Source organism: Festucalex cinctus, chromosome 8 (assembly GCF_051991245.1).
Source record: "Festucalex cinctus isolate MCC-2025b chromosome 8, RoL_Fcin_1.0, whole genome shotgun sequence".
Classification (NCBI taxonomy): domain Eukaryota; kingdom Metazoa; phylum Chordata; class Actinopteri; order Syngnathiformes; family Syngnathidae; genus Festucalex; species Festucalex cinctus.
Genome location: NC_135418.1, coordinates 6,363,545 through 6,386,627, shown reverse-complemented (window position 1 = coordinate 6,386,627; position 23,083 = coordinate 6,363,545). Strand labels below are relative to the sequence as shown.

At 38.2% G+C, this 23,083-nt stretch overlaps 1 protein-coding gene across 1 annotated transcript; it reads left to right on the top strand.

The window, feature by feature from the left end:
- Window positions 1-7,666: 7,666 nt before the first annotated feature.
- optc (opticin) lies at window positions 7,667-21,373 on the top strand. The gene is made up of 7 exons (XM_077529969.1): window positions 7,667-7,805; window positions 11,595-11,822; window positions 13,918-14,074; window positions 14,215-14,373; window positions 14,478-14,680; window positions 16,273-16,368; window positions 20,943-21,373. The coding sequence occupies exons 2-7, from the start codon at window positions 11,613-11,615 to the stop codon at window positions 21,111-21,113; spliced, it is 996 nt and encodes a 331-aa protein (XP_077386095.1). The 5' UTR covers window positions 7,667-7,805; window positions 11,595-11,612; the 3' UTR covers window positions 21,114-21,373.
- The last annotated feature ends 1,710 nt before the right edge of the window (window positions 21,374-23,083 follow it).

The window sequence follows — 23,083 nt, the reverse complement described above, 5'->3', positions numbered from 1 at the left end:
GCGTCACACTTAGAAAATAATTCTGGCCAGCATGGGACTTTAAAAATTTTCGGCCAGGCGTCAGACTTTGAAAAAATTCTGGCCAGCATGGGACTTTGAAATATTTCAGGTAGGCGTCAGACTTTGAACATTTTCGAAGTCTGACGCCTGGCCGAAAATTTTCAAAGTCCCATGCTGGCCAGAATTTTTTCTGCCAGGCGTCAGACTTTGAAAAAATTCTGGCCAGCATGGGACTTTGAAAAAATTCTGGCCAGCATGGGACTTTGAAAATTTTCGGCCAGACTTAGAAAAAATTCTGGCCAGCATGGGACTTTGAAATATTTCAGGCAGGCGTCAGACTTAGAAAAAATTCTGGCCAGCGTGGGACTTTGAAAATTTTCGGCCAGGCGTCAGACTTAGGAAAAAATTCTGGCCAGCATGGGACTTTGAAAATTTTCAGGCAGGCATCAGACTTTGAAAATTTTCGGCCAGGCGTCAGACTTTGAAAATTTTCGGCCAGGCGTCAGACTTAGAAAAAATTCTGGCCAGCATGGGACTTGGAAATATTTCAGGCAGGCGTCAGACTAAAAATTTTCGGGCAGGCGCCAGACTTAGAAAAAATTCTGGCCAGCATGGGACTTGGAAATATTTCAGGCAGCCGTTGGACTTTGAAAATGTTTGGGCCTGCATCAGACTTTGAAAATTTTCGGACAGGTGTTGGACTTTGAAAATTTTTTGGGCAGGCGTCAGACTTTGAAAATTTTCGGGCAGGCGTCAGACTTAGAAAAAATTCTGGCCAGCATGGGACTTGGAAATATTTCAGGCAGGCGTTGGACTTTGAAAATGTTTGGGCCTGCATCAGACTTTGAAAATTTTCGGACAGGTGTTGGACTTTGAAAATTTTTTGGGCAGGCGTCAGACTTTGAAAATTTTCGGGCCTGCGTCAGACTTTGAATATTTTCGGGCAGGCGTCAGACTTTGAAAATTTTAGGGCCTGCGTCAGACTGAAAATTTTCGGGCAGGTGTTGGACTTTGAAAATTTTCGGGCAGGCGTTGTTTGAAAATGTTTGGGCCTGCATCAGACTTTGAATTATTTCGGGGCTGCGTCAGACTTTGAAAATTTTTGAGAAATTCCCTTCCTGCGTGAATGCACATCGGAACACCACCCGCTCTATGCTCCATTCTGCAAGCTGTTCTCTGCAGCTTTCTGAGTGGTTGATCACGTTGACCTGTGTGTCCTCAGAGCAGCCTATGAGTTCTGCAGCATACGTCCTGCTTAACCCACCAAGCAGCACATCTGCGAGCACTGCAGGACCAAAATCCCAGCCCCGCTGGAGTTGGTGGAAGCGCTGCAAGGGGTCCTGAAGCACTTTCACCTGTCTACAGACCCCAACAACATCCCTCTATTCAAGGCTTCAATGCTCAAGACATGGCACATTCAGAGGGTCAACATTCTCCTTGGCTGCCTAAGTGACCCAGAAATTGGAGAGGAGGGCATCCTGTACAGGTTATGGCGGCACACGCCGGTTGAACCACGTGCCTGGCGATGGTGCCAAAGTCCCTGTGTGGATTCCCGTCAGGGGAACATCGCAGCAGGAGGGCTACCATTTTCATCAAGCCCAATGGGTCACAGGAACTCAGGTTTCAAACGAACTCTTCCAGGCTCAGGGCATGATGGGTGTGGCCAGGTGGAACTTTAATAGGCTCGTTGACCTCAAGAACGGACATCACCCTCCCTGGTGTTTTTGACCCCGTTTTGATTGTTGAGCTCCACCTCTCTGACCATGACACAGGAGAGCCGTTCGGCCTGGAGTATGTTGAGCCTGGCTGCCGTCCGGTCACCATCTGCTGGACCAAGCACAAGGCCCAGAGAACTGAGGATGTAGAAGCAGAGCCAAGCTCATCATCTGCAGAGCTGATGCCTGTTGTCACCCCTCTTCCAGAGCTGGCGGAGACGGAGCTGCCACACACGTTGGAAGTAATAGCATCAAAGGAGGAAGACGTCAAGGCGCTGGAAGCAGTGAGAGGTAAGTTGGACATGAAAGAGAGGTTAATTTCATTACTCATGTTAAGTGCAATGTCTAATGCAGTTGTGTTTCAACAACTTGTTTCAGTACCGTTTCCTCTGATATTCACGCCACCCAGACTGAAAAGAAGAGGAGAAGAGAAGAGACTCCACAGGGGGGTCGTCTTTGTCGTTCCTGCCGTCTGTAACTACCCCGGTAAAGAATCACGCTTCGTACTGATGTCCACAATCGATTTACTCTTCGTCCAACATGGAACAGTTATGGTATACCGTGAAAACTAAAAACAAAGAAATTGCGCATATTTACAATCAATATTTACAGTCATTTCTTTAAATCAAATATTCACAAACAAACAAAACAAACATACCGTGTGCACCCTGTTAACCATGGTAGTTAAATTGTCCAAAAGAAGTCTTTCAGTCTCTCTCTCTCTCTCTCTCTCTCTCTCTCTCTCTCTCTCTCTCTCTCTCTCTCTCTCTCTCTCTCTCTCTCTCTCTCAATCTCTCTCTCTCTCGTGTTCTAGCACCTTCCAAACTTTTTTACCCGAACCGGAAGTGATTGCTACCGGAATATTCTCAACATAAATTGTTTCATTAAAATAAACAGAAAAACATAACTATAAATGGTTTTATGTACATTTACAGTCAAATAAGAACATCTATAAAAATAATAAACTCAAACAAAGACTGCATACTTTCGTTGTCATGGCAACCATTCAGGGGCAATACTAGCACCAGCTATACCGTCAGGTGTTGAAACAAAGACCTGATAGCCCCTTATTCATGTGGCCTTCCCGGGGCATGCAAGCAAGTACATTTACTGCCCAACCAAAGTTTATGCTCTGTACAAAGACAAGGGCATGGAAAGGGAGATGACCTGGTGAGAATTTCGGTCATCTCCCTTCTATGATACAGAGCGGCAGCGATGGCTGAAGGGTCGTATATAATTACTTGCTTGTGTGTAATTTATGCACATGTTGTAATACAGCTACTCTTTGGTTTAATACTGTAAAATACAGTTGATTGTGTAATACAAATGTTCCTTTTAGTATTTTTCCCCCTCTCCTCATATTCATTCTTACATCTTAGACTTAGACTTAAACTTGACTTTATTGATCCCTTTGGGATGGCTCCCTCTGGGAAATTTACATGTCCAGCAGCAATGAGAACAGATAATAAAATAAAAAATAATTAAATCAATCAATAAATAAGATTATTACACCAGAGATTGAATTAATAATAATAATAATAAAAATAAAATGAAAAATAAAAATTCAATCAATCAATAAATAAGGTTATTACACCAGAGATTGAATTAATAATAATAATAATAAGAAGAAGAAAAATAAGATACCCAAAAGGCGAATTGCACATGAATCGAACCCCAGGTCTTGCCGCGGATAGTTGAGCTTAACTGGCCTTAACTCTTTCCCATTCACTTTCAATGGTATGCTTAGTGCAGTACCGATGCGATATATTTTTGGCCACTAACTGGCGGTGGCGCTGCAGGCGCATTTTGGTCAGGGTCAAAGGTAACAGGACGTCGACGACTCGACAAGGTCTATTTGAAACAAGGCGAGCTGGGGGCTGCTCTCAACACCAGAAAATATGAATGAAGAGAGAGCTGCACGATCTGTGGCTGTGGTTGCTTGTCAACTGGTGCGAAGAGGGGGCAACGTCATCGCTCTGTGGTGTCTTCCCCCTCAGATGGCCTTGTGACAGTGCTGCTGTCTTTCCTCAAACCTCTTCCAGCTCCATTCCTTCTTCACTCGTAAGCCTGGGCATGAGGTCACGTATGAGCTGCCGCGTCTCCACGACTGTCTCCAACTTCAGGTGCGCGTGATTTGATGTTGTACTAACACGTGATCTAATGCTGATGCCGCACACATTTTAAAGACAGATTAAAATTAGTGTTCTCTTTTTGTTTAACCATGTAGAGTCCGCTGGTGTGATGCGGTCACAAGGAATCGTCTGCACGGAGGCCTTGGCTTCACGACTCTGCTGCAAACACGCGTTAGTAATCTGCAGTGGCTAGAGAAGCTGCCCAAATGCTTCACAAGCATCCTGCCAACTTTCCTGACCTACCAAAAAAAAAAAAAAAAAAAAAAAGAAAAGCCAAATGCAAGTCAGACATGGATTAGCTATAGCACACAGGTAAGTCATGGCTCGACAACAAATTGCTCCGGGGCACCTCCAACCAATTCTTCAAGTCTGGCTACACAAGTACAGAACGTGTTCTTACTTTTGGCACGCTCTAATCCAAAGTTTGTGCTCTGTACAAGGGCATGGACTTTACTGGTTACTATTTCAGGCATCCTCTTTCTTTGACACAAAGTGGCAAATATAGCATTTACTTGTGTCCATTTTTTGTGTCCTTTTGTAAAAGAGGTTCCTCTGTTGAGCCAATAAGGTTTCAAGGAATATTTCATTTTTGTCATGGTTCGGTTCTCAGCCTGTTGTGCTTGTGTATGTGTGTGTGTTCCAGTGCCTGCAACGAGGGGGGCGTTCCCCAGCTCCGCACCTGCAGCGCATTGACAATCAAAGCTTTAAAAGGACTCCGAGGAACACAGCACGTCGTCGGATTATTATTTGCTCATCTTCGTGTCCAAGTGTTCTCCGCGCTTCCCTGTTGGTAAAGTTTTTTTGAATCTGCCGTCGTCTTTAGTTTACTTGTATTCACGTGTGTATTTCCGCGTCGCCTTTTGTTGTTATACTCGTGTTGATTGATTCCGTGTACATTTCGTGTCGTCCTTGCCGGGTGCAAGTGATTTATATTTTTCTAGTCCTTGCTGTTAGCAAGTGTTTTTTGTTACGTTAGTTCTCCTTGCCGTTTGCAAGCGATTTTGGTTATGTTAGTTTTCCTTGCAGTTGCAAGCGCTTTATGTTACATTCGTGTTCCCTGCCTTTTGCGGGAGTTTTGTGTTTCCCAATTCTTCCTTGCCTTTTGCAAGTGTCTTTTGTTACTGCCGTGTCCCTCGCCTGTGTGCAGGGGCACCGCTGAAGATTCCGTTGTCTTGCCTGCGCGCAAGCTTTGTGCCTTCGGTTTTTCCAAAAGAATAAATCGAGGAAGTTTTCCTCCTCCGAGCCTGCAGTTTTGGGATCTATTCTTTATTGACTCAGCTGAGTCGTTACAATTTTAGTGTTGCTAAACTGTATTATATAACCCTTGAATAAAATATAGGGATAGACCGATTATCGGCTGGGCCGATTATCGGCGCCGATATTCAGCATTTTGAGAAATATCGGCATCGGCCATTTTGAAGAATCACATGGCCGATAATAGAGCCATTTTTTTTTTAAGTGTTAACTTCAGGGAACTAATTTAAATGTAAATTAAAAAAAAAAAAAGTTAGTTTTTTCATTTTTGTCGACCCTGGGAACTCTCTGCACCTTCTGTTTTTAATTGAAATTAAAACTAAGATAAGTAAAAATTTAATAATTTGGATATTTTGAAATTTTGGGAGACTTATTTTGTGTAGAAAATAATTGTTTGTTTTTATTTAACTTTTGAAAACATGCTACTGCGCCTGGGAGATCCCAGAACTTGTCTATTGACTAAGATTTAAAAAGAAAAACAAAAAAACAAAACTTTAAAATATTTTACATATTGAATATCGGCTCCAAATATCGGTTATCGGCATCCTTCACTACTAATAATTGGTATCGGTATCGGGCCCGAAAAAACCTTATCGGTCTATCTCTAATAAAATACTTCTTATGTCCATGTAGTTCATTTTTGCATGTTATGATTTTATTTTATTTTTTTCAGTAATCTAACAATGTTTACCGTTTAAAATTTGATGGACGATGTTTCAACATACAAGCCAGTCCTTGTGAAAGGAAAGAATGTAACCTCACACTAAAAAACAAAAAAAGCAGCATAGTAAAAACATCTATGATGATTGATCAATTTAAATGCATAGCATCCAAAAGATTTCAATGGATAGAACTCAAAATATTAAACAGTGAAACAATATGATGCTGGAAACTAACCGGAGTCTCCAAAAGACAAGCTTCCTCTCGCAAGACACTTGTATATCGCAATGGTTCGTGCGTGCCAACTATACGCGGCTGGCCTTCACGTGTAAGGCGAATGTGATAACGATTACACCATGGAAACAGCATCCCTTTGGCAGGGTTGGAAAACAGCATATCTGGCTGGCATTCGATTTTAGATACAGTTTCCCCTCTGCGCCTGTCCAGGAAGTTAACATAGTCCTTTCCTTGTTAGTATAGTGGCTATAGTGTCTTCGTCTGTCACGTGGGTGAGCGGTGTTTGGTTCCCCAATGGGCAGGTGATTAATGTGCAACTCGTCTTTTGGGTACTCAGTTCTCACTGCAAATTCAAAGAAAATTGCCCTGTTTCCATCCAGTTTCGAGCCAGGGACCTTGCGCGTATTAAGCGAATATGATAACCACTACACCATGGAAACTGACGATGTCCTTAACTCGGTTCAATAACCCATTGGCATTGAAAGAAATACATTTCACCTCACCTCCAGCAAATTTCTCTCCTTAATACCATGGCAAGGCCAGTATCTAAAATTAACGGGTAGATTCACTAAAGGTTTGCCTAGCCTTCGTGCGGCGCTAATCGGTAAAAATGGAGCAATCCGGGAGCGCCTAATTCACTAAACACATGCAGATGGGGAAATCCGTCACTAAGTACGCTACCAACCAGATTGCCCCCGGTGCGTCGTTGCTATTTGCGCATATGTAAATTAGGTAATTTGCATACATTTGCCGCAAAATATGTCCACTCCAATACAAATGAGACTCATTTATATGCAGCGTCTAATTCACAAACGCCAGCGCAAATAGCCAAACGGAGTTTGCGTGATGCAAACAACGTTTAGGGAAAGCAGGTAGCGGCATCCTCGATCCCGGGATCTTGACAGCAGTGCATGGCATGGTGCAAGTCCCTCTCTGGCTCACGCTGAGAGGAGAGAGAGATGGGAGGGGGGGGACCTTTTTCTATGTTCTTTTTAAAAAAAAATAAAAAAATTTAATGACGTAATCCGGGCTGATCGGCTAATTTGTACTTTATGAATGAATGACATCGTTGTCGTCCTCTCTGCTCTGTACAGCTCTAAATGAGGAAAACGCTTCTTCACCTACTCGGTTCTTCCTCGCTTTCTGATAATGTCATCTTTCTCGGGATGTCAGCTGTCAGAATTTATGGGCGTGTTTGCGCTGGTATATGATGATAGCAATATCCTTTGTGAATAAGTGGGTAACTGGGCGCAGACTGCGGGTGCAGTTGTGGTACAACATTTCACGCTATTAGCGGATGCAGCACATTCTTAGTGAATCTACCCCTAAGTTCTTAATGTTGATTTTGAGGGAGACAAGACAAGAGGAACAAGAGGGACAAGAGGGAGTAATTGGCCAACATGACGAAAAAAAAACAGATCAACCCTATTTTTTGAAAGAAAAATACCTAACTTTACTATGTTGTTTATTTTTAGCTCAATAGCATTTCCCTTAATGTGCCCACAAATGTGTACAGTATATATTGTCAAGAACATGTTGATAGCTGAGTACACGACACGTTGACTGAAATGACCTGGACAGCCCCCTTTTCATTCTGCTCAGTCATCAAGCCCACCCCCTCCACCTCATTACCTTCATAATGAAGCATTGTTCAGAAACCAAACTGAGGCCAAGAGTACAGCGAGGCACATCCATATTTTAGGACCACTCTGGGAATCCTTAGTGGATGAGAGGGAAGTATAGCAGTACAAGTTGAAGAACTAAAGGTCACAAGCTTTTCAAGATCACACAGCGGAGGGGAAAAACAGTAAGTTCACTACTTCATTAATAGTTATTTATACTCCATGGAAAACTTGAAAAAATTTTGCAGTTATACAGTATATGTTAGTGTTTTATGTATTTAATGTATTCCCTGTTAATTAATATAATCTGTGTTGGAATGCTTATCATTTTATAGTGTGCAGACTTTACAGGATTAAAACCTGCCCTACTTTCCATGTTATGTATTTTGCACGAAAATTGCTTCGGAATTACATTATACATTGCTGTAGATTGGTAGTGTCATGGAGCTGACATACAAATTATGTAACAATAGTAACATTTTTTACTCTTCTGGTTGCAATTTTCTTCAATGACTCTTATTTATTTTAAGGATCTGTCTGCAAAAGATTGGTTCATACATAACTTGTATAAACACTATAATCACTTTGACCATCTGATGAGATCCAGTGCTGTACAATGCAACAAAGTGGCAAACTTGTGCCTGTGTCAGCTTTTTTGGAATGTGTTGCAAGTGTCAAATTAAAAACAAACTAGGTAATACCTCCCTGACAGTGTATGCAGGACAAATATGTTTTGTTCTCCTTTATGTTCTTGTATATTTGGTCAAAATATGTCCAGTAGGACTATTAGTCTTTGGTCGTGCCAATAGAAGCTTGACTTGTTTTACTCCTGCAGTCAAACAACATTCACAGGTCCATGTCACTTTCAGTAAACATTCCTCTGGCATTCTGACCACACTGTTAAAATGCTTCTTGGGATCAGCAATTCCAACTAAAAAGTGACTGCTTTGAACATTTCGACAAGCAAACACTGTAAATGGCCTTCTGATTGATCAAATTTTTACAAATATAAAATATAATAGGTAACACTTTATAATAACTACCCGTTATAACTAGTTAATAGACCATTAGTAAACTGTTAATTAATGAGTTATTAATGACTTATTAAATGTTTGTTAACTGTTTGTTAAGGTTTTAAAATGATGTCTATAAATAGTAAAAAAAATATTTTTAAACTGTTAGTTATTGAGCTCTAAATGACTTGTTAACTGTATAGTAATTATTCATAACTATATTTTATAAATTAGTAATACATCGTTAACAAGCTATTAGAAAATTACTTACTAATGACTTGATAAGTATTACTTCATAGTTTGTATAGGTTATTGGGACGTTATTATAAAGTTGCCACTATTCCTCATTTATTACGTGTTAGTAAATGTGGAGTAGTTGCAACTTTAGAATAACGTCCCAATAACATAAATAGAGTAATAACTAATATTTAAGTTGTAGATTAACTCACTTCTTTACAGCAGTTGTTAATAGTTTGTTAACCATCTACTAATACTATACCAGTGAAACTTTGTAGAGGAGCACATGAGTGGAAAAAGTTCAATGGTACGGAAAATTGATATTTAGGCATGGTAAGGCATAGTAATTTTATATTTTAAATTTCACCTTCAAATTCTGTACTTTCAACTTGTTCCACCTGTTTGTTGTTTGACAAAGTTTCATAGTTATTAGTAGATGGTTAACATCTACTATGTAAAGAATTAGCTAATATATAAGTTAAATATTAGTAAGTAGTAGGGGTGTTAAAAAAAAAATCGATTCGGCGATATATCGCGATACTACATCGCGCGATTCTCGAATCGATTTTTTTTTTTTTTTAGGATTCACACCTTGAGCATGGAAGAATGTTATATGAACGGAACATTAAGCCTTAATATTTTATTTTAATGCTGTTCAAACATGAAACAGATTACAACCTCTATAAGACTGAAATTTCAGATAAATAAATAATACATTTTCATATAAATCTTATACTCTACAAGCTTACTGATTAGTATTTTCTAAATTTGAATGAAAAAAATCGCAACAATCGACTTATAAATTCGTATCGGGATTAATCGGTATCGAATCGAATCGTGACCTGTGAATCGTGATACGAATCGAATCGTCAGGTACTAGGCAATTCACACCCCAAGTAAGTAGCTAATTTATACTATTGGGATATTATCGTAAAGTTGCAACTGTTCCTCATTTAATAACAGTTAATAAATGAGGAATAGCTACCACTTTAGAATAACGTCCTAATAACAGATATAAACTATTAACTGATACTTAACAAGTCATTATTAAGTAATTTACTAATAGTTTGTTAACTTAGTCTTACTAATTTATAATATATAGTTACAAATGATTAATATACAGTTAAGTCATTTATAACTCAATAACTAACAGTTTAATAATGACATATTAACTGTTTATAGTCATAAGTATAAATCCTTAACAAACAGTTAACAAACATTTAATAAGTCATTAACAACTCATTAATTAACAATCAACTAATGATCTATGAACTACTTATAACGGATAGTTATTATAAAGTGTTACCATATAATATAATGAAAATGAATAGAACAGTGTATCTAACTTTATTTTTAATACTTGGATGAAAGTCCTTTGCAGTCAATGACTGTCTGCCGTATGTAGCCATTGGACATTGCCAAATTAGGATTTCCATTTGATATTGTTCCCACTGGCGGTTCTAGCAAGTTACCAAAGGTGGACAAAGGGGTGGCAGGAGGTTCAGTTTAGAGGTTGCCTGACCTCCAAATCCCATTTTATTTTATTTTTAATAACAAGCAGCAAAAAATATAATGTTGCAATCTTGTTTAACAAGTATTGTTCCTTTTTTTACGCTAAAACAATACAAACGGGTTGTTTTAAATGCACATAAAGGAGGCCTCGAGTAAAAATGAAAAGCTTCGTAGTCATCTCACGGCAGAAGAAGGCAGTGGCTGACCTTTTCAGACCTCTGAAGAGGGAGATGAAGTTGACATCAGTGGACAAGAGATTTTATTTCCAGGGATCGGTAGATCACGATCCCCCAAAATTAAGGAAATTGGGGCAGATATTGATACCGGCTGATCGATGTGAGTACTCCTATTAATTAGGCCGGATATCAGAGTAAACACCAAATAGCTAGTAATACTGCTAGCTACAGTTGTCAAACCCCACAGACCATTTGAACATTTTCAACATAGAGCAACCACAAATAAATGATCACTTGCCCAAATGTATGTAGTCAACCTGGGATGGTTCAGGTAAAATGCATTGTGTTTGTTTTTGTTTGTTTGTTTGTTTTTTTGTTCCAATAAGGGAGGGAAGGACAACTTACTGGTGATTCAAACGTTTATTTGAAGTATGGAGACCCATTGATCATATTAGGAACATCCATCCATTTTCTTGACCGCTTATTCCTCACAAGGGTTGCGGGGGGTGCTGGCGCCTATCTCAGCTGGCTCTGGGCAGCAGGCGGGGGACACCCTGGACTGGTTGCCAGCCAATCGCAGGGCACACAGACCAACAACCATCCACACTCACAAGCACACCCGGGGACAATTCGGAGCGCCCAATCAACCTGCCATGCATGTCTTTGAAATGTGGGAGGAGACCGGAGTACCTGGAGAAGACCCACGCGGGCACGGGGAGAACATGCAAACTCCACCCAGGAAGGCCGGAGCCTGGACTTGAACCAGAGTCCTCAGAGCTGGGAGGCGGACGTGCTAACCAGTCATCCACCGTGCCGCCCTATTAGGAACATATATAATCAAATTTTGAATTTAGTATTTATAAATTCTCAGCCTTCAATAGGGCTGTCAACTGGCTGTCAACTGTTAGTAGGGTGGTGGCGCCCACCCATTGCCAGCCCGCAGATCTGCCACACTGACACAAACTCAAGAAAGAAAAAAACACACACACACACACACAGTCCAATTAGAATATTAACCCCTTTGTTATGCATGCAGGTGATCTCCAAGTTTGAGATGAGGCTGTCTTTGGCATCCTTGATGGCATCTATTGCTTTATCTCTGGTCTTCCTGGATCCCTGCCCTGGCTTTGCAGCCCCCCTAGATGAATCAGATGATGGACATTTTGACCTGGAGGACTATGACTTGAACAGTATAACAGACTGGGACAACCTGGAATCCAACATTTATGGGGACAATTATGATTATGAGGACTTGGGCCAAGAGGTAAGTGGATGGTATGATTGGTATCAGTGCATGAAATGATATTCTTGACCAAGGGTGGGCAAAGAGGGGCCCAAAGGTCCCTTATGGTCAGCGGTGTGAGCTTGCGAGATGCTCCTGGTGGAAGGCTATATCTTTTATGCTCCAAACTGCATTTTGTTGATGGGAGTTGGAGAGCAGATAGATTTATTTTATTTTTTTTAGCTTGATGCCACCATGAAAAGAAAATGCCCCTTCTACATAACAAACAATATTTTCAATGTTTTCTGGCAGTCAAGCAAAACGTTTTTTGTTTTTGTTTTTTTTTGTTTTGTTTTGTTTTTTTTGTCAACTGAAGGGTGCAGATCTAAAAACCCACTCGATCAAAACTACAGGTTCGATGGTCATGGCCTGAACAGTCAGATTGCTCTAACATTTTGAATAAAAATACTATTTAAAAAAGAAGTAGGGTAAGAAAAGTCAAGACATACTGTTACAATACAAGTACACAGGCCATACATTCATTCATTCAGGCAGATGACCAACAGAGCTAATGTGCACAAGAAAGATGCACTTTCTAGTTATCCTGTTCCTTGTAAAGTGCAAGAGCATATTAAATAAAGTGCCATTGTGTATCAAGTACAAATGAGTATTGCACACATGCCCAATTAGTTCTCACTGAGGGCCACATTTTTTGTTGTGACGTAAATAACAATGGTGGCGCACGTCCAAATAAATTTTCTACAAAGTGTATTAAACTGGAAATGATTTTTGAAAAATCAATCTCACAGTTATGTTAGTAACAACAAAACAAATAATATACAGCAAACTTGTCATTACAGTTGGGGTTAGGGTATAAATCTGATCCATTATTATTATTATTATTTCGAAAAACTGGAGTGCAACACACTGGGACGTGAGTGCATGACTACGGTTGGTAATAGTGATGCACGATATGAAAAATTTCAACTGATACCAATAACCGATAATTTCCTGCTTTGTGTGGTCGATACCGATAACCGATATATTTGTTTTTTTTATATTTAATATAGCCTTCATATAATCTGCAATTTGTTCATCCAGGAATGGAAAAACTGTTGTAAAATGTTTTAGTAGCTCTGATTATGTTTTCTAGGTTTGGTCATGTGACATTCACAAGCTGAGCTGTGATTGGTTACCTGAGCCCTTGTACTGTCATTTTCAGTCGACAGCAAGTTGTAAAATGTGTTTTTAATGGTACTAATTGTAAGTGAAAAATAATGAACGTATCAAATTATAGACAAAATATTAACTTTTTTATTGCTATAATGGGCTAAATAAGTGAAGTATCCCTTTAAAGGTCCTCATTACTGGTGAACTATACCAGCTAATGTTGTAAATATTGAATTTTATTTTTAAAATCTCAAAATCATTATTAAATAAATTAATCCGCAATTACAAAACCAATGTAAGTTAAAACTAACTTAAACTTGAATTACTCATTACTCTCCAGATGGTAATATTGTGAAGAAACATTACTTTCAAATGCAAGTAACTGGTAATATGGATATCATTACATTTTGGAAGTAACTTGCCCAACACTGCTGTGGCAGCCATTTCGAACGAAGACATTGCCGTACCAGCCGTACCAGCCGTGCCTGAAGCAAGATATGCCCAGCGAGCGCCGCCCGTCCCGCTGTATCTAGCAGACCTGATCTATTCACAGTTTACCTGTGGAAGACTCTTAGGGCTTTTACAAAGTTGTCAGTGAAATGATAAATGCACCGCATTAGTGTGCTTACACAGAGGATTTTTTTGCTAACTTGCCAGGAAACAAAGATGCACATGCACAGCCACAGACTGTTGTCGCTTTGGACGTCATCCCACGAAGAAGGATGCCACAATGATGATATGAAATGTTTTTGTTTTGTTTTTTTTTTGTCCAAGATTTGCAAGGCTTTTTTTGTACACAGATTCGACAGAATCATTGGATACAGGAAAGTCCATTCAGCACCCTCAGTCCGAGGAGCTTGTATTTCTTTGAAATTATAGAAAGAAAGAAATTCAGTATAGACGCAGTTTGCTCATAATATTTAACCATACTAACAGATCAATAAACACAATTACACTTGATTTGCAGATTGAAGTAGAGACCGTAGCAGCGGACATCCATCAATTAGGCAGCCAGCCAAGCGTTAACCACCATGAGGAAGAAGTGACTCCGTCTCCCTTGCCTCCATCTCCTGTAACACTGGACTTCAAAGGATCCGGCCTATTTGGACCGGAGACTGGACTGGGTTTGTAAAATACGTTCACTCTGCTTACTTAAAGGTTTATTGCGGAGTTTAAAGTACAATTTCTCTACTGCACTCACCCATATTTAACCTGGCGCCAGTGATCGACTTGTCCTCTTCTAAAACAGTCTAAATATGTTCAGGAATGCCTACCTGCCTTCTGTGCGTATGTATCGGAGGGAGTGTTTACTGTGATGACACTGGCCTGAAAAAGATACCACCCCTGCCCAAGGACACCAGCCATTTTTATGGACGGTTCAACAGCATCCGACACATCAAGAACACTGACTTCATAAACCTCAGTGGGAAACAGTTTAATAACCAAATCTATTGTAATTCTAATAATTTGCAGTTATAAAAAACAAAAACAAAAAAAAAACAGCATTTTTATTGTATTGTTTTACAGGTAAGCTTCAAACTATTGACCTCACTGGAAACCAGATTTCTGAAATGGATGAAGATGTATTCAGCTCGCTAAAACAACTCCATGGCTTGTTATTAGCTGAGAACAACCTGCAGGCCTTGCCAGAACTACCAGTTACCTTGAAGCAAATCGATCTACGAAACAATCAACTGATCAGCCAAGGGATCCATTCAGAGTCCTTCAAGGTACTTGGTTAAACAGCAGACACACTCATGTCAAAGGCAGGAGTTCATTACAAGAGCAACCATTTTGACACCGTTACACGGTGTCATGGCAAAAATATATATTTCTTATTATTAAGCCTAGCAGATGTAACAGGAAGTCCCTGACTTTTACAGTTGTACCAGTGCGCCATGTATAGTGCATAAAAGGCATGGGAGGGAACATATTGGTTAATTGTGAAGCACTAATAATCTATGCTCTACACTGAAGGTTACCATCAACAAGAAAGACTATTGCTTCTTATTGGATACTCCACACTGACCAATGTAATTAACACAAAGGAAAGAAGACCACTGATCAGGGGGCTGGAAGTAAATGCACATAATGTTGTTGTTGTAAATAAGACTAACAAAGTCGTTTATTTTTTGGTTTGTTTGTTTGCTAATACAGTACAGACTGTTCGTCAAAATCTATTTTGCAAATATTAAGAAAGAATACAGCAACTTACAGTGGTGACTGCAAAATATTGGGGGCTGTATTAAATTAATAATATGAATGCTATGCATCAGGGGTGTCCAAACCTTTTCATTTGAGGGCCACATACAGAAAATCCGAATGACGCAAGGGCCACATAATGTTATGAAGAGAAATTGTGTTTAGTCCTAATAATTGTACAAATAATTTATGTGTGCTTTTGCATATTAAAAAAAAATGCTACAGTATATCAACCAATTTATTTGTAATATGGCAGTAGGGTTATTATAGTTTGGGAATTTTCCATTTGTTAGTTTTTATTAGTTTCCAGGGTGGTTCTGTTAGTTTTTATTAGTTTAGTTCTTTAAAAAATGCTTAGTTTTAGTTTATTTTGTTAGTTTCAGTATTAGTATTAGTTGTTTTCAAAAAAAATGTGTATTACTTGTGCGCAATATTTAAAAAAAAACACCATGGGAGCAACGTCATCTGAAGGTGCTTTTCTATTGGCTGCTGCTAGATGACGTCACTTCTGTGTGACATACTTTCAAACGTCATTATACCGGTTTATATCAAAATAAATTGACTAAAAATGACATTTAAAATCATCCCCAAAGGCTCATGCAAAATTAATTAAATTAAATTAATTACTCTGCTGGCCTGGGAACGCCTTGGGATCCCACCGGAGGAGCTGGTTGAAGTGGCTGGGGAGAGGGACGCAAACGCTCCCTGTCATACCTCTGGGTTTTTTTCCCCCGCCTCCCCAACAACCAGTGCTATTCTCTTGGCATGACAGCACGCGATGATTGGGTGGTGTCTTGTCGAGTTCAGTCTGGTAGTGTAACAACACGTCCGGTACACGACACAGAGCGAATTTATCGGTTAATCTGACAGCACGACTGTCGTGAAAGTCGAAAAAAAAAAATTGTGTAGTTTGAGCTCGACATTAGATTAATTGACAGCTAAAGGCGGCCTGACACTTGCACGACTTTTGCATTGACTTGTGTTCTATTTGTAGTAAAAGGTTTTAGAACTTGGGGAAATATCGCCGGGTTTTTCGGACCGGAGACTTCGTAAGATAAGACCAGATATCGTAAACTACTGTTGCATTGCTGCTTTTAAAGTGTGTTTTTCCTTTACATAGGATATGAGCCAGCTGGAATTCCTCTATCTATCTAATAATAATCTAGATTACGTTCCAACACCGCTGCCATTGAGTCTCAGAGTGTTACACCTGCAGGTAAGAACACAGATGGAAGTGTCCCTTTTGTACAGGTGTTTTTTAGGTGTACATTATGTTTGTACTGTGTATAATGTTGTTATTTTCATACCTCAAACCTTACTTTGTGAGATGTAAATTACATTATTGCAATTGCTACTGCTGAATAATCTAGCCCCTCCTTCACTCACTGCACTGCACTCAATAGCACTTTATGATAGATAGATAAGATAGATATGGCTGATTGTGAAGCATTCTAGTATGTAAAGTGGCTGTTGACTTCATCTAGTGTGTAAGAATAAGCACATTACTTATCAATCCATTCTGTTTTTTGTTTTTTTATAAAGTCACTGATTGTGTTCATGGCTTTACTGACAGGCGCAGCCAGGTCGCTGATGATGTCCAGTTTGGTGACCTCTGTATCATTTCCCTGTTTTTTGCAGACAATGTAGTTCTGTTGGCTCTCGCCGGAGTAGTTTGCAGTCGAGTTTGAAGTGATTGGGATGAGAATCAGATGAATGATGTGATGATTAATGTGTTGAACAAGGTGGTAGATATATGAATATGGATAGTATGATAAACCATGACTTCTCAGCCGTGTTGTTTGCGTGCTATATTCTGAAAATAATGGATGTAATTGACAATGATCAAAATAATCAAGGCTCTATTCTAAAGATAGATTCTTGTAAATATTGTTTTTTTTTTATATTACTCCTGACCATTCCTGTCTACCACATAGCTCTGCTACTGATGTTGTTTGGTTCAGTTTGTTTTGTATTTTTTATTATATATATATATATATATATATATATATATATATATATATATATATATATATATATATATATATATGTATATGTATATGTATATGTATGTGTACACCAGATTTCTAGCACATCCCTGGCCTCAACCCCAAATGGAATATGGAATACCGGTACATTATTTTCAGAAGCGGGCATTTTACATATTTTTCCTGCAGATCCAGTGCTCCCTTCTGTCACCGTCGGTCTGCCATTTTTTTCAAGCTGGGACAACCTGTAATTGTCAATTCGCAGTCTTGTTCTACTCACACTTGTCATCACTTCATCATCACTATTTTAGGACCGCCCGACAAAGGTGGGCATTCCGTCAATATTGACGGACAAGTCCGTCACTGGCGTCAGTCCATTAAGTCGAATAAAATAATCGCTGATACTCCACTTAGCCAACTTTTGTTAAGTAAATTTACAACATAAACAATTCACATGAAACATCATTAAACTAGCTAGCATATCCATAGCCGGAATAGCATAAACTGGCATGACATCACACTCAAGCATACGCCTTTATTCAATGATATTCAATCAGCTCCTTGACTCAAACATTTGGGTTGTATTCCGGACAAATTATCCAGAATACTTTATAAAAGACAAAGATATTGTAATTGCTAAAATTTCAGACATAGCCAATAACTTCAACGAATATTTAGTTGATGTGGGTAGTAATTTGGCAAATGAAATCCCAGAGACAAGAAATAAACATGAAATAGATAAGTACGTTGTAAATAATTAATCCACTATGTTCCTTAATGGTGTTAATGATATAGAAGTATTAAATGTTGTAAAAACATTAAAAATAAAAAGTCCACCGACTTTTTTAATAGTGATATGACACTAGTAAAAAGTATTATAGAATATATTGTAAAACCTCTTACATATATTTGTAATTTTGTCTTTCCAAACTGGTATATTTCCATCAAAAATGAAAATAGCAAAAGTCATTCCTATTTACAAAAGTGGTGATAGACATATATTTAGTAACTATAGACCAATATCATTGTTGCCAGTTCTAAAAAATTCTAGAAAAATTATTTTTATACAGACTGGATAATTCTATTGAGAAACATAAGCTTTTGAGTGAAAAACAGTATGGGTTTAGAGAAAAACGGACCACCTCAATGGCAGTCATGGAACTTGTAAAGCAATAGCTACCAACATAGACAATAAAAAAATTTTTACTGTTGGGATATTTATGGATCTAAAGAAAGCATTTGACACGATAGACCATTCTATATTAATGAATAAAATAGTTAAATATGGTATAAGAGGCTTAGCATATAAATGGATAAAAAGTTATTTGGATGATAGATATCAGTATGTGCAGTTTAATAATATAAATTCAAAACAATTGAAGATTACTCATGGAGTTCCTCAGGGGTCTGTGCTGGGCCTTAAATTATTTATATTGTATATGATAGATATCTGTTGTGTCTCGAAAATATTCAAGAATGTCTTGTTTGCTGATGATACAACTCTCTACTGTTCTGGAGACAACTTGAAGCAGCTTCTGACTACTGTGGAGTAATAATTAAATTAAAAATTGGTTTGACATGATCAAATTATCATTAAATTTAAATAAAACCAAGTTCATAGTTTTTGGCACTAGACCAATCACTCATCAAGTCAAAATTATGGTGAATTTAATTGAAATAGAAAGGGTGTATGAAAATAAATTCCTTGGAGTAGTTATTGATGATAAATTATGTTGGAAACCACACATAGAAAATGTTAAAAGGAAAATGTCAAAAATCATAGGGATACTCTATAAAACCAAGGAGGTCCTGAACATGAATTCACTATATACATTATATAATACATTATTATTACCATTCTTGACCTATTGTGTGGAAATTTGGGGAAATGCATATAAAACAAATACCGACCCTGTTTTTAAATTGCAAAAAAGAGCCATAAGGATTATTAATCGATCAAAATATACAGAATCAACACATCCACTATTTATTAAATTAAAAACAATGACATTTTATGACTTGGTTGAGTTTAAAATAGCACAAATAATGTACAAAGTATATAACAATCTACTCTGCCACAGTACTCAAAAGTTGTTTGAAATTAGACACTGTCCTTATGAGATAAGGGGTACAAGTGTGTACAAAAAAAACAAAACAAGAACAAATATTAAGCAAAGGTGTGTCTCCGTTAAAGGAGTTAATTTGTGGAATAACTTGGGAACTAACCTGAAAAGATGTAATTCACTTGTTGAATTTAAAAAAATGTTTAAAGGCAAAGTTCAATATTATTATTTAAATCAGACATAAGTTAAGAAAATTGTAGAAATGATTTATTTATTTACTTACTTTTCTTTGATGTATCAATATGAGTGTAATGAGATTTGTATACATGAGTATGTTGATGTATTCTTATTGTGTATTTCTATTCATTTTATTTGCATACGCTATATGAGTAGGATTATATATTTTCTTTTATTAAAATGTAATCGATTGTAATTAAGTGATAGGATATGAAGAATAAGGGGTAGGACTGGATGTTTTCAACTTCTTCCTACTCCGTTGAACATATAAATTGACATTTATTGGATGTTTCTTTTATTTTACTTTTAACTTTCGTTGTTATTTGTTTATGTGTTTACATTTATATATATATATATATATATATATATATATATATATATATATATATATATATATATATATATATATATATATATATATATATATATATATATATGTTCAATAAATTTCAAACTTCAACTTCAAACTTTTATGCAGGTCTGAATACACACAAATGAATCCTGGTGCGGATCAAACAAGCGGACCGAGACCCACTTTTTGAGGTGGTCTCGGTCCGCTTCCAAACGCACTCGGTGCAGTTCGCTTCGTAGGGCACATCAATGAATTTTGAGCGCCGGCCATTCAGCAATCGTCAACAATATTACAAGCCGAATCGTCAATCCGTCATTCAATGAGCATCTGTCAATGTTTCCGTCATTCGAAGGGGGAAACCCTCAATGTTCCGTCAATCGGCAATCCGTCATTGATGGATTGCCAAATTTATTACGGATTACCGGATTATCAATTACATTGACAAAACGTCAATGATAATTTCGTCAATTTTTAGTAGTTTCCCATTAATCAGCAATAAAATGGGCGTCAGTCATTGACGGATTGACGGACTTTCCGTCAATATTGACAGAATGCCGACCTTTGCTGAACGCAAACTACGGCTGATCCACACCAATTGCATGGATTTCCGTTATTTGCTGTCTGGCCCGGTCTCTATGGGTCCACTGTCCAAGTTACATTACTTTAATTTAATTTACTGGATTACGTTACTAACTACATTTTTTAACAGGTAATATAAAATGTATGAGAATGCTATTTAAAAGTAAGCTTCGTTAGCATAATGTGACCATGTATAGATTCATACTGTCTTGTCTTCTTGATTTTTTTTCTCTCAAAATACATCAAATTGATGCTTTTAAGTATAAAATATTTTAGAATTTTTGCATTCCCACCTAGAGCAGGCGTATACTTGTCAACTTCACTATCATTGATTAATGCCTAAATATTATTTCAAAAGAATCAAAGTGTGCCCTACTGCACTGCAAAATTTGTGTTAATTGACCACAGTCAATTTAAGCATAAACAATGTTTTCAGTCAAATGATATTTTTTTTTCTTTAATCCATGATGACGGAAGGGTGTCCTGACTGTTGATGATTGCCGAATGACGCATGCTTAAAATTAATTGACACGCCCACCTCTCGTGAACGTAATAACTTCTCTTTGTGTATTAGGGCAATAACATCCAATCCCTGCATGAAGACACCTTCTGTGACAGCCACGACCGTTACTTCATTCGGCGCAACCTGGAGGATATCCGCCTGGATGGCAATCCTTTGAACATGAATCTATTTCCACAGACATATGTCTGTCTGCCACGCCTGCCTGTAGGAAGTCATTCATAGTTAAAAAGAACAAATATAATTGTTTTCATTTGTATGTGTATGTTGCTTTGTTTGTGAGTCCTAAATATTATATGTAGTATAAATATATCTTATTGATATTAGATATTGACGGACCACGTTTTTGCTGAGAACATGTTGCAGCTGATGATATCCCATATGAGTGAAGTCCCCGGGCATTAGTGGAGGGGCGTTTAGAACACTGCTGTTTCTTATCTCTTAGTTCATAGCAATAAGGAAATCCTTTCACAATTCCACAATTCAGTCACAATATATATATATACATATATATATATATATATATATATATATGTATGTATATATATATATATATATATATATATATATATGTAGATAGATACATCTGAGATTGGCTGGCAACCAGGCCAGGGTGTCCCCTGCCTACTGCCCAGAGCCAGCTGAGATAGGCGCCAGCACCCCCCGCGACCCTTGTGAGGAATAAGCGGTCAAGAAAATGGATGGATGGAGATATATACATATATATATATATATATTATATCCATCCATTTTCTGAACCGCTTGCTCCTCACACGGGTTGCGGGGGGTGCTGGAGCCTATCCCAGCAGGCTTTGGGCAGCAGGCGGGGTACACCCTGAACTGGTTGCCAGCCGATCATAGTATTATATTTTATTTTATTTTTTTATCTGAATCTGTGGGGGATGATAATGAAATAAGATGGATACATAAATGTCTCCTTTTGTTTCGATCATAAAAGTACACTGAGAGCCATATATAGCCTAGTTAAGGTTAGCTGCGACTGTATTCCAAACATGTGCTAGTTTAAAGTGGCAGCACCGTATCTGTAACACCATTCGATTGGTTGATTGTTTGATGTGAATAAAGATGTATTAACATTCAATTTGTCAGCTGCAGCATTTCTCTTTCAATTTGTGAATTCATATAACAACACACAAGGATGCAAACAAACATGTATTAAGTTTCTTTTGAATGCATTTGTATTTAGAATCTATTTAAACGACACATTTCTAGCTCCTGAGCTGCAGCCGTTTTGAGTGTCACATTACTGAGCTGCAGCTGTCTGAAGACTAACACCTCTGGTGCAACCATCCAAGAGCCGGAGACAGATCAGAGACAGGCTTAAAGTGTGTTGATGGCTGAGCTAAATGGCGAGCATCATGGATAGACTATTTGCCTCCATACCGACCCGACCAACCGAGTTGGCAAAACTAGTTAGCAAACCAAATGGAAGATGGAGGACACAGCCTTTAGCCCCACCCAATGGCGCGCCGAGAAGGCAATCAGTCTTGAGGAATCCTAAAGAAAACTTTTTTTTTTTCCAATTATTAAGATCCAATCCAATTAGAATTTATCTGAACGGCTAAATGGAATGGAAATGGTCCATATAAACACCTCAATCAGAATGAATAGGTGGCTGAATCCAATTGGAATTTCAAATGGATTCACAGGGGTGGGTTAAACGTACCCCTTTTGCTAATCTGAACGAGCGCCATGTAAACAGTTCAATCGGAATGGCAAGGCCCGTATGTCCGTGCTCTGTCTTACGTAAATGTGTCCGCCGTTTAAAATACTGTCTTGCCAAGAGCTTATCTACAAGGGGAGAGCTTTTTTTTTTTTTTTTTAAACTACTTGGAACTTGTTTTTTTATCAAGATGTTGCATCAATAAAAGTGGTAAAACAACAACTACTGTGCTAAATGATGATTGAACTCCATCTTGATAAATTACATGATCGATGTCCACGAGTCTCATGGCTGCCGCGGGGATCAGACTAATGGAGGGGAACATATAAATATCAGGGCGGAATGGATCACGTCACATGTGAAAACAGGTGACCACAGATCTTCATTTGGAATGATTTCAAATCATTGAAAATGTCTACAAAAGGGCCTGAAGGAGAAAAGTGTTCTTCATTTCAATGCTAAAATTTGCAGCGAGAATCTGTCTTACAAACACATTTTTGGAGATAGAACT